Raw genomic sequence first — 12500 nt, 5'->3', positions numbered from 1 at the left:
TTTAAGAGCTCCTGAAGCTTCCCTCCTTGCTTTCCTCTTCCTCAGGGGTTTAAACATTACCCTTAAGCACATTTCCTTACTCATTCCACACCATGAGGAACTCTAGACAATACAAATGAAATGTATGTTGACCTTCATCAATCAGGCGATGGAGGTTAAGAATGCTCAGTGCAGAAGAGTGTATTTTTGCCGCTACACACGGCGAGGAGGAAGGTTCGAAGGGCAAAGATCCACACAGATGATGGTGGCATATTGGGTCACCCAGTGGCAAAGATTAGATTATTATAATCTAAAATTAGACACCACCTTCATGCCAAACGAATGACTTTATATACAGGTTACAGCTCGAAGTGAAGAGAAAACTCGGCTGGCTCCTCCTTATACTGTCCATATAGATGTCAAAAATAGAAATAAGATTAATATTAAAATGGAATATAATGTGCAGTGATGTTACATGTAGTAACTGTACAGAAGGTGCAAAAAGAGATGCAGCAAACATGCAGGTGTTAGAGTTATGGAGTGTGAAGGGATCTGTAAGGCGAACATGGTCATGTTGAGGTGTCTGAGAGATGAAGCTCGTCCTGAGACTCTCAGTCTTTACCCTCAGACTACAGAAGTGTCTGTAGTGCACATAAACAGTAACTTATATAACAGTGTATCAGACGGAATCGCTACCTTTTCTAGTTAACGCTCAGTTAGTTCAATCTAAGGCCAAATATGTCTAAAAGTATCTATATCACCTTTTAGCCAAGCATTTACTCTTTCAAACAGATTCGTTCTTAATATATACCTACAATATACATCCTCGGCCAATGACAAGAAATTTCTGCCCATGATTTCTGTCACCTAGTGCAAGTGATAAAATCCTCATTTATCAATCCCAGGATTAAGAAGCATGAATCGTGACATACAGATATATAGATAGACAGACAGATAAATAGACAGACGAGCACACAGATAAATAGACAGACAGGCAGACAGATAAATAGACAGACAGACAGGCAAGCAGACAGATAAATAGATGTATAGACAGACAGATAGATAGACAGACAGACAGATAAATAGATAGACAGACGGGCAGACAGACTGTCTGTATGTATTTACCTGTCTGCCTGACAGTCTGTCTGCCCGTCTGTCTATCTATTTATTTATGTCTGCCTGTCTATCTGTTTATCTGTCTGTCTGTCTATCTATTTATCTGTCTGTCTGTTTATCTATTTATCTGTCTGTCTGTCTATCTATTTATCTGTCTGTCTGTTTATCTATTTATCTGTCTGTCTGTCTATTTATCTGTCTGTCTGTCTATCTATTTATCTGTCTGCTTGTCTGTCTATTTATCTGTCTGCTTGTCTGTCTGTCTGTTTATCTGTCTGCCTGTCTGTCTATCTATTTACCTGTCTGCCTGACAGACAGACAAGCGGACAGATAAATAGACAAATGGGCAGACAGATACACAGACAGACAGACAGACAGACAGCGTAACCAGATAAGGTTTCTAATTTTCTTTCAGCTCATACTCCAGAATTGTGAGATTGAAAAACAAGGGCAAAATATCTGACCATCTTTTGTGGGTATATTTTAATAATATATAAGGTGCGATGATGAACAGTTTTAAGGCCTTCTCCCAGTCATCATTACCAAAGTCTTTCTCTTCTAAAGCCCGAGATGTTAGAATGAGTAAAGTGTGTTTAAGAAATAAAGAGTTGATTAATTAAAATTGAATAAAGAAAGTTTTTTTCGAACCCCCTGGAGTTGCACCTTTTTACAGGAAGTGAGGAATCAAGGTTTTTGGTGAATCGGTTAGTTTATTTTGCCTCCAAAAGTCCCTGGGAACCTTGTTAGGATACATCACATCATGGACTCCATGAAGTACCCGGAGGTTTTGGATGAAAATCTGTTTCTCTTTGCTGCATCTGGCTCATGGCTGGATTTCTGGTAGGATAATAATCTTCAAAAAAAAAAAGCCTGCAAAACAAATCTGCACTAACATGGAGCTGTGACCAGAGACTCAAGCTTCTGATATTTAATAAAGCCAAGCCGATCTCCCGAGCCCTGATTAACTGGGGTGTGGAGATTTGTTGCTGAAAAAGGTTTTTTGGTAAGGGTTTTATTTTATTTATTTATTTATTTAGTAATTTAATTTACGTAAAGCAATTTTGAATACCCATTTTTACCAAGAGTGTGAATAAATGTGGAGGTTTTTATTTATTTATTTGTTTGTTTAATTTTTTAAAAAGATTTTTTATTTATTTATTTATATATTTATTTTTATATATTATTTATTTTTTATTATTATTATTATTTTTAAAGAATTTTATAGAGTTTATATATTTTTACTGGAGCCATTACTGTACACAAATGCCAATCACATCATGGACTCCATGAAGTACCAGGAGATTTTGGATGAAAATCTGTCCACCGTTGCTGCATCTGGCTCACAGCTGGATTCCTAGTTGGATGATAATCTTAAAAAAAGCCTACGAAACAAGCCAGTGCTATGGTGTCGTTTTTAAGTGCCGTCACTGACGTGTCCTTCTCTCTGCAGGTGAAAGCTGCATTCACACGGGCTTATAACAAGGAGTCGCACTTGACGCCGTACTCGCTGCAGGTAGTAAAGAAAGGCCGCAGAGGAGCAGTGGACGCTGATCAGGCTTTAGACCCTGACAATGACCTCCAGGGACAGGAAGAGGAGGAGGAGGAAACTGTTAATATGGATGCCATGATCAAGGTGAGTTATACACTAACAGTACTGAGTTCATTATATAGTAACTTTATAGTGTACTGTTAACATTCATTATTATTATTATTATTATTAATAATAATCATCATTATTTATTGATAGTTAAACTAATTAATTTTCTATATCAGCAGCTCTGATGTTTGTACATATTATTGTGCTAGTTCTAATATTAACGTTTCTATAGTAACCCACACAGGGACTTGTATAGTGGTTGCTCTACCATTTAAGTAAATAGTGTTGTATTGTTAGAATGGTGATGTTTTCGCTGCGAAATACACTATATTGCCAAAAGTTTTGGGACACCTGCCTTTACATGCACATGAATGTAATATGGAGTTGTCCCGCCCTTTGCAGCTATAACAGCTTCAACTCTTCTGGGAAGGCTTTCCACAAGGAGTGTGTTTATGGGAATTTTTGACCATTCCTCTAGAAGTGCATTTGTGAGGTCAGGCACTGATGCTGGATGAGAAGGTCTGGCTCACAGTCTCCACTCTAATTCATCCCAAATGTGTTCTATCAGGTTGAGGTCAGGACTCTGTGAAGTTCCTCCACATCGAACTCACTCATCCATGTCTTTATGGACCTTGCTTTGTGCACTGGTGTGAAGTCATGTTGGAACAGGAAACTCTCCAAACTGAAATTGTCCAAAATGTCTTGGTATGAAGCTGAAGCATTAAGAGTTCCTTTCACTGGAACTAAGAGGCCGAGTCCAACCCCTGAAAAACAACACCTGAATTCAATGATTTGGAGGGGTGTCCCAAAACTTTTGGCAATATAGTGTATGTCTCGTGCTCTAGAGCTTGTATCGCATGCACAGTAGATGTACAAGGGTTTTTAATGAGCATGCGAGTTGTCACTTTCCCATGTGTATGCATCTGTTTACCATAACGCACACGTGAGCCACTGTAACGGACACGCCCGAGTTCTATTAACGAGCATGTGTGGATTATTGGTGCGAAAATGCCGCCATCCAACTTCGAGAGGAAAGTGGTGAGGGAATTTATGTTTGTGGTTGTTAGAAAGAAAGGGATCATTTGTTTTTGCATAAAAACTTTAAACAAACTTAACAAGTGGTTAAGCCCCAGCACCGCCAATCTACCACTGTTGGGCCCTTGAGCAAGGCCCCTAACCCACCCTGTTACAAGGGCACTGTATCATGGCTGACCTTGCGCTCTGACCCCAACCCTCCAAGGATGGGATATTTGAAGAAGCAATTTCACTGTGCAGTGATGTATATGTGAGAAATAAAGTCAACTTAAACAGATTCTTTTTTAAATAAAAACATTTGACATATTGCTGTGGTATAATTGGAGTAAAACATTTAGAGGTGGCAACAGTAACTAGGGCTCCATCACATCTTGTTTATTCTGTAAAACCATGCTGTTTTGTATTTTATTCCTTACTGTCAAAGTGTCAAACTGCACAATAAAGTAATAATATTTTATATAGTAAGCATCTACATCATAGTTTTTGTATATTATCTGTGAAACCGCTGATTTCTCTCTCTCTCTCTCTGTGTCCTGCAGCAAAAGAAAGCGAAAGCGACAAAAGAGGTCAAGCAGGAGAAAGCGGAGGATTCTGGAAAGGGTAAAGGAAAAGGCAAAGGAAAAGGCAGGAAGTGAGGAAATGAGTCCTGGATTGAGAAGAGATGCAGAAAGGCATATTGTAAACGAGCGCTCGTTCCTCCTCTCTGTTTATGAACTCTGATGGCAGGCGGGCAAAGATCAGACCTTCATCAGGCTATCAAAAGGTCAGTATTAACAAGGAGTGAGGGTGGAAAGAGGAGGCGTTTTCAGCAATTAAAAAACGAGTGGGCGGCCATTCCAACGTCTTTCAGTCGACTAAGGACGAAAGAAACGGGGAGCGTGCACACACACACATTTGAATACACAGAGTAAAACTTGAAACCATGTTTGACATCAAACATCTCTCATCTCAGCCCTTGCTCTCATTACACCCCCTATTTCTTATCCACTTGCAGCTCTTATAAGGTTACATAAGCACTTTGCATAAATCACATACCGCTCTTGAAGAAGGCTTCCTGAAGACGATGCTCGTCCGAATGCGTCGGATCCCTGAGCTGTAAATATATTTGCGCAGTTGAACTCGTATATAATTTGATATCTAGTCAATTTGAAGATTGTGAAAAAGAGCTTTGTTTGTATGGAAATTTTTCTGACACACTGACAGTGCGATGTACTGGACTGTAGCATATACTGTATATGACTGGATTTTTCAACGAACAATTAAAGAGTGAGTAATGTGATGGCGAGTCGGTGTGGTCAGTGATTCACTGAACTAACTTCATCTTTTACCTTTTTAAACAAAACATCTTTGCATATTCAGGTTAACTACAATCTAAAATCATTGGTGATTTAATCATACATACCATGTAATGTAATCATACCATGTTCAGTTTGTAGGGATGTAGTTAGTTACTGTTAACCAGTGGTGTCCAGTCTTATCTGGGAAGTGTACAGTAGTGTGAGTTCAGGTTTTCAGTCCAAGCCAAGCTGAAGCCACACCCGAGTCTACTGTTAGCAAGACATACCGATTAAACAAGTGGAACCAGGCTACTGCTTGACTGGATAGAAACCCACACTGGACCACTGGGAATAATGGTGTGTTCAAATCATCTCGGAAAGATCGTAATTACGAGTTGATCTCGGGAATGCCACCACAAGCTCGTAAATACGAGTGGGAATTTCTTCGAGCTCCGAGTTTCTAAATTGGGGGAAAACGTGGTGGATTCAACAGATACAACATCTGTAATTGAGGATAAATTAGTTGAAATTGGATGTTTACTCGTCTCAGACGCTGATTTCAGTTCTCTTCAGTTATTATGCATCAAGTTACAAGCAAATCGGTTCACATTTAAGCGCCTGTAGGAGAGAAATGGTTTGATTGCAGTATAATATGTTATTATAACAATGTTTCTAATGAAAACAGCAAAACACACCAGATGCACATGCATCCTATTATATGGCCTAGTTAAAAAATCTTACTGTATTTAGAGAAGTTTCACCTCTAGCTCTTTATTAAAGTGACTTGAACACAACTGACGACACAATTACAACTAGCCGACTCATGAAAGATGAACTTTCCGAGACGACTTGAACACCCAGTAGTACTGGAAACCCCTGCTGTATTACAAACTACTACAAACAGCTTATAAACTACAAAACCTAGTTTATAGGTCCCTCATCAGGGCACATCCACACGGGGTGTAGAGATCACTCATTACTGCTTAGCAGAGAGGTCGTCGATGTGGATCCTGTTTTACTCGAGATAAATGTACAACTGTTTGTATGTTTTTCGATTATAGAATTGTTTCAACGTTCTGTAATAACAAAATGCCTTAATAAATACTTTTATAATTAAGCCTGTATCTTATTTTTCTTTCTCACATGGCACTGAGACTGGAGACTCCTTTAAAATGCCAAATAAGTGTTCCGTCTCCTCACACAACACTTCACCATATTAACAACATACATGTTTTTTAAAATCAGTTGTTGTGTCGCAATACATGCCCCTGTCTTGTTGCACTATGGGGAGGGGGGGGGGGGGTATTAGCCCATTACCTTGATTTAACTTGCAGCTGAAAGTACAGTCAGAGCTGCTAGTGTGGAAAATTTCTATTCTATAAGATTTCTGTAGCACTTTTAACAATGTCTCAAAGCAGCTTTACAGAACAATCATAAGAAATATAGTACAAAAAGGTTCATGATTAATATTAAACTTATATTTATTTGTATTTATCCCTAATGAGCAAGCCTGTGGCAAGAAAAAACTCCCTTAGACAGTATGAGGAAGAAACCTTGAGAGGACCTCATCCTCATTTGGGTGAACATTTCTCAACTCCTTTTAACCAATCAGAATTCAATAGCACTGTAGTATAAAGAATCGGCATCCATATTTTTCAGGACAGAACCAATAAGCTGCACTTTATTCTTTCGATATTTTCATAAGTCCATCCTGAATAAAAGTTTCAGCTTATGTTTGTGTTCTTTTGCTTGACTTTTTGACAGTTAGAGTGTCCCCTTAATGTTGAGGAACGACGCTCACTGGTCACTTTAATAGGACGCCTGTTCATTTATTTATCCAGACCGCCAATCATGTGGCAGACATGTGGTAGTGGATAAAGTCATGCAGATTCAGGTCAAGAGCTTCAGTTAGTAATCACATCAAACATCAGAATGGGGAAAAGTCTGATCTCTGTGACTTGGTTGTTGGTATCAGATGGGCTGGTTTGAGTATCTTAAACTTTAAAATAATGAAAATGATGAATAATGATCATTAGATATCTGCGTGAACGTGTAGGTGTTCCTAATAAAGTGGATGTGAAAGTGTAGATTTCTGTAACTAGCTATGCTAGTGTAGTCAGGGTAGTGAATACAGACTAATATAGCATTTTAGTACACATTTGGTAAAATGGTAACAAAATCTATTGCCGTTGTTCATATTTCTCATATTAATAACTGAATAATGAGGTGGAATCAGGGTCCTGCTTGACTAGATAGAAACCCACACTGGACCTTTGAGAATAATGGTGTTCTCAGATCATGTCAGAAAGATTATATTTACGAGTTGAATGCCACCACAAACTCGTAATTACGAGTGGGAATTTCTTCGAGCTCTGAGTTCTTAGTCAGAAAACATGGTGGAATCCGTGAATCTGTAGTTAAAGGGTAAATTAGATGAAACTGGATATTTACTCGTCTCCGAAGCTGATTTCAGTTCTCTTCAGATATTATGTTTGGTTTATGTAGCAAGTTACTGAAATACAAGCAAACTGGTTCACATTCAAGCACCTACAGAAAATTAAATATAAATAGTGTCCCTCATGAACCACATGGGTTTGTGACCCTCCATGATATGATTTCAGGTCAATGGTGTATGAAAGTAAGTGTGTGTGTGTGGTATCTCTGTGGTTACGGTCCTAAATTCATCTGAAGATCCTTTTGGACACCTTCGTGTGTCTGTGTGAATGCTGTGATGGTATCAGTCGTAAGTGAGCGATAGATCAATGAAATAAATAGAGATCCATTCCAAATCTGATTTATTGAGATCGTTAACATGTTCACAGCAGCAGATTGAAGTGTCCCACTTATAAAAAATATATATGCGAATACATCATTTTTGTTGCAGTAATGTCAAACTTAAATGTGTATAATTTCAAAATAACATATAACTGTTTATAATAAGACTGTTTCTCAGTCTGGAGGATTAAAATGGTGGTGTTTGTGATTGTAGATATGGCAAATGACAAAGAGGGATGATGCACAGTGTCAGTCCAGCTGAAGTATATACTGGAGGTTTGGGTTAAATATAAACACACTTCCAAAAAAATTCATGATGTTCATTATTTCCTCTGAGCACCAGTAACGTTCCTTTTGATCGAATCTTGAGCTAAACAATCCGAAAAACTGTAACAAGCGTTTAGATTTTTAAAGGATTGAGGTGTAAGAATCCTACTGAACAGTGTGGAAATGAAGCCTTTATTATTGCCCCAGGTTGGGGTTGGAGCACAGGGGCAGCACCCCTGGAGCAGTGAGGGTTAAGAGCCTTGCTCAGGGGCACAACAGTGGTTCAGGGGCTTGAACCCAAACCTTCCAGAACCACAATCCAGTGCCTTAACTACTTCAGTTTCCACTGCCCAGGCCAAATCAGATTAGATGGTGAAGGAGTGAAGCGAAGCTTAAATAAATATAACTTTCAAAGATCTAAAATACAACGCTCGAGTTTGATGAGATGATTTCTGAGAGAGAGAGGTTAATATTTCTCATCATTTCTACTCACTAATTAGAAACTCTTCATTATATACTATCCAGTGTTGTACTCCAGCTAATGTAGAACTGATATAATGTGCTTTTAATATGCAGAGCCCTTGTTCTGGGCATTAAATCTGTTTACAGTTCATGCCATATTTCAGCTTTTATTTCTACTTGAATAAATACTATGATATAATTTATGATCTTGACTCGATTATAATGCCTAGGCTCCCAGAATCCTTTGCTGTGGTTGCAAAGAGCCACTTAGGGTCAGATATTCATCTTATAACATTTTATTTAGTAAGGAATTATTTGGAAAGTGGAGTCGAGGCTCGTCGGAAAATGTCAAGGTTATTTTACCTGAAGGGATTTTAGATAAATGAACACAGATAATACATATTTTTATGTATGCGATGAGATGTTAAGGTGGATTTCTAAAACATAATTTCACTATTTCTTTTTAATTGCCCATCACACTGCATTCTATTAAGATTTAAAACAAATCCGTTATGCACATTTTTCCTAGACGGCGGTACAGATCATCAGCGTCTCAGATTCTTCAGTGCTCCTGAGTTTGAACCTCCAGCAGTTTGCTACACACAGGCTCTTGTGTTTCTACTGCATCCATTTCCCCCCCTAAAAGCTGTAAATGTCAGTGATAATTGTTGATTAGTGAGTCATATTCAATTTCCAAATGATTTCGGTAATCATAGATACAGCCTGAGATGCTCTTACTGTAACAAGGGAAACAGAGGAATTCAGCATCACCAACCGGGAAGATTATTCTAAGAGACGGATTTATGAGTTAAAATTAGTGCAGAATGATCTTCTGTACTGTTAATATTCCCGACTATATCTGGAGGTACTATTAAAGGTGTAAAAACTTATCATTGTTAATAAAATCAATAGTTCATTTGTTAAAGATAAATAATGTATCTTATATTTAGTTATTGCTATAGTGCATAGACTGAGGGGAGAAAAGTATTTGGAAATATATTTCTATTGCACATGTACTGTATATCCATTTCAAATACAGTAAACAAGCATGTTTTAAAATCTAAACTGATAGAGGAATAAAGTATTCAGACGCCACAAATTAGCACTTTGCTGCAAATCAGCTTCAAAATGACTCCAGTAAGAAATAATTAGCTTTTCTTTTTCTTTTTTTTGCAGCACTGCGGTTTCATTTGGGCTTATTCCCCTCAGCATCATCCTGAAATTCCCCCAAGGGTTCCATCACACCAATATGAACATCTCTTTCATGATTTAGTCCCCCCATGGCTGTTATAATAACCTCCACAGTTCTGGGAAGTCTTTCATAGCATGGTTGTGGGGATTTGCCTCAGGAGCGTTAATAAGTTCATGCATCTTGGTTGCAAAAGTGTTCAATGCTGCTTGGGAAGGTCACTCCAAACTTCTTTAAACCTTTAGATCTTCAAGGATCTTGCTTTGTGCATTAATGCACAGTCATGGTGGAAGATGTTGGGCTTGACTCTTCCAGTGATGGAAAAGACCTTCTAGACATCTCAGTCTTTCCCTGAATGCTGTGCCAATATTCAGAGAAGACCCACATATGGGTGTGATGGTCAGGTGTCCACATACTTCTAGCCATTTAGTGTTTATTAACTAATAAATACAAAATCACCTGAATACTTATAACCCCTCACTGTACATACACCGATCATGCTAACATTATGACCACTGACAGGTACCGTGGATAAGACTGATGATCTCCTCATCATGGCACCTGTTAGTGGGTGGGATATATTAGGCAGCATGTGAACATTTTGTCCTCAAAGTTGATGTGTTAGAAGCAGGAAAAATGGACAAGCGTAAGGATTTGAGTGAGTTTGATCAAGGGCCAAATTGTGATGGCTAGATGACTGGATCAGAGCATCTCCAAAACTGCAGCTCTTGTGGGGTGTTCCCGGTCTGCAGTGGTCAGTATCTATCAAAAGATTCCTTTAGGTCTTGTAAGCATCCTTTGAGTTCTGTAACTTATAGGATTTAAAGGATCTACTGCTAACATCTTAGATACCACAACACACCTTCAGGGATCTAGTAGAGTCCATGCCTTGAAAGGTCAGGGGGACCAACACAATATTATACAGGTGGTCATAATGTTAGACCTGATCTGTGTATGTTCTGCCTTTTCTTTAAAAAAAAAATTGTAGAAGTTATTAATGGCCATTATGAAGGTAAGTGTTTTGATAACAATAACAATCACATTCCATTCCTTACCTGGCACTCATATGAATAATGTGGAGCAGCTCTAAAACGTGCTACCTCCAGCAACACTGATCCACTGCATTTCTGAAATACACAATCAAATGAATAGCACTATTAAGTGAGTGTGAGTGTGTGAGTGAGTGAGTGTATGAGTGAGTGAGTGTCTGAGTGTGTGTGAGTGAATGAGTGTGTGAGTGAGTGAATGGGTGAGTGTGTGAATGAGTGTGTGAGTGAGTGAGTGAATGGGTGTGTGAGTGAGTGTGTGAGTGAGCGAGTGAGTGAATGAGTGAGTGAATGGGTGAGTGAATGAGTTAGTGTGTGAATGAGTGAGTGAGTGAGTGAATGGGTGAGTGAATGAGTGAGTGTGTGAATGAGTGAGTGAGTGAGTGAATGGGTGAGTGAGTGAGTGTGTGTGTGTGAGTGTGTGAGTGAGTGTGTGTGTGTGTGTGAATGAGTGTGTGTGTGAATGAGTGTGTGAGTGAGTGAGAGTGCGAGTGAGTGAATGAGTGTGTGAGTGTGTGTGTGTGAATGAGTGTGTGAGTGTGTGAGTGAATGAGTGTGTGAGTGAGTGAATGGGTGAGTGAGTGAGTGTGTGAGTGAGTTAGTGAATGAGTGAGTGAGAGCGAGTGAGTGAGTGAGAGCGAGTGAGTGAGTGAATGTGTGAGTGAGTGTGTGAGTGAGTGAGTGAGAGCGAGTGAGTGAGAGCGAGTGAGTGAGAGCGAGTGAGTGAGAGCGAGTGAGTGAGTGAGTGAGAGCGAGTGAGTGAGTGAGAGCGAGTGAGTGAGTGAGTGTGTGAGTGAGAGCGAGTGAGTGAGTGAGTGAGTGAGTGAGTGAGAGCGAGTGAGTGAGTGAGTGAGAGCGAGTGAGTGTGTGAGTGAGTGAGTGAGTGTATGAGTGAGTGAGTGAGAGCGAGTGAGTGTGTGTGAGTGAGTGTCTGAGTGTGTGAGTGAGTGAGTGAGTGAGAGCGAGTGAGTGTGTGTGAGTGAGTGTCTGAGTGTGTGAGTGAGTGAGTGAGTGAGAGCGAGTGAGTGAGTGAGTGAGAGCGAGTGAGTGTGTGTGAGTGAGTGTCTGAGTGTGTGAGTGAGTGAGTGAGTGAGAGCGAGTGAGTGAGTGAGTGAGAGCGAGTGAGTGTGTGAGTGAGTGTCTGAGTGTGTGAGTGAGTGTATGAGTGAGTGAGTGAGAGCGAGTGAAAGTGAGAGCGAGTGAGTGTGTGAATGAGTGAGTGAGTGTCTGAGTGTATGAGTGAGTGAGTGTCTGAGTGTGTGTGAGTGAATGAGTGTGTGAGTGAGCATGTGAGTGAGTGTGTGAGTGAGTGAGTGAATGGGTGAGTGTGTGAATTAGTGTGTGAGTGAGTGAATGAGTGAGTGAGTGTGTGAGAGTGAGTGAGTGCGAGTGAGTGCGAGTGAGTGAGTGAATGGGTGAGTGAGTGTGTGTGTGTGTGAATGGGTGAGTGAGTGAATGAGTGTGAGTGAGTGAATGGGTGAGTGTGTGAGTGAGTGAGAGCGAGTGAGTGAGTGAGTGAGAGCGAGTGAGTGAGTGAGAGCGAGTGAGTGAGTGAGAGCGAGTGAGTGAGTGAGAGCGAGTGTGTGAGTGAGTGAGTGAGTGAGAGCGAGTGAGTGAGTGTGTGAGCAAGTGAGCGAGAGTGAGTGAGTGAGAGGGAGTGAATGAGTGAGTGAGTGAGTGAGAGGGAGTGAATGAGTGAGTGAGTGAGAGGGAGTGAATGAGTGAGTGAGTGAGTGAGTGAGAGGGAGTGAGTGAGT

At 39.9% G+C, this 12500-nt stretch overlaps 2 protein-coding genes across 2 annotated transcripts in view; one reads left to right on the top strand and one right to left on the bottom strand.

Moving 5' to 3' along the window:
• The window catches only part of rfc1 (replication factor C (activator 1) 1), a 37804-nt gene extending 31683 nt beyond the window's left edge, over positions 1–6121 (top strand). Inside the window, exons 23-24 of the mRNA XM_058384818.1 lie at positions 2546–2728; positions 4267–6121. Of these exons, the coding sequence (XP_058240801.1) occupies positions 2546–2728; positions 4267–4362 (279 nt within the window). The 3' untranslated portion in view covers positions 4363–6121. The remainder of the gene's footprint in view (positions 1–2545; positions 2729–4266) is intronic.
• Positions 6122–7824: 1703 nt separating this feature from the next.
• The window catches only part of si:dkey-92j12.5 (multiple PDZ domain protein), a 65770-nt gene continuing 61094 nt past the window's right edge, over positions 7825–12500 (bottom strand). Inside the window, exons 19-21 of the mRNA XM_058384120.1 lie at positions 10753–10824; positions 9247–9296; positions 7825–9154 (exon numbers count right to left, since the gene is read on the bottom strand). Coding sequence (XP_058240103.1) covers positions 9276–9296; positions 10753–10824 — 93 coding nt within the window. The 3' untranslated portion in view covers positions 7825–9154; positions 9247–9275. The remainder of the gene's footprint in view (positions 9155–9246; positions 9297–10752; positions 10825–12500) is intronic.

Source organism: Hemibagrus wyckioides, linkage group LG29, assembly GCF_019097595.1.
Source record: "Hemibagrus wyckioides isolate EC202008001 linkage group LG29, SWU_Hwy_1.0, whole genome shotgun sequence".
Classification (NCBI taxonomy): Eukaryota; Metazoa; Chordata; class Actinopteri; order Siluriformes; family Bagridae; genus Hemibagrus; species Hemibagrus wyckioides.
This window is presented reverse-complemented; position numbering and strand designations above follow the sequence as displayed.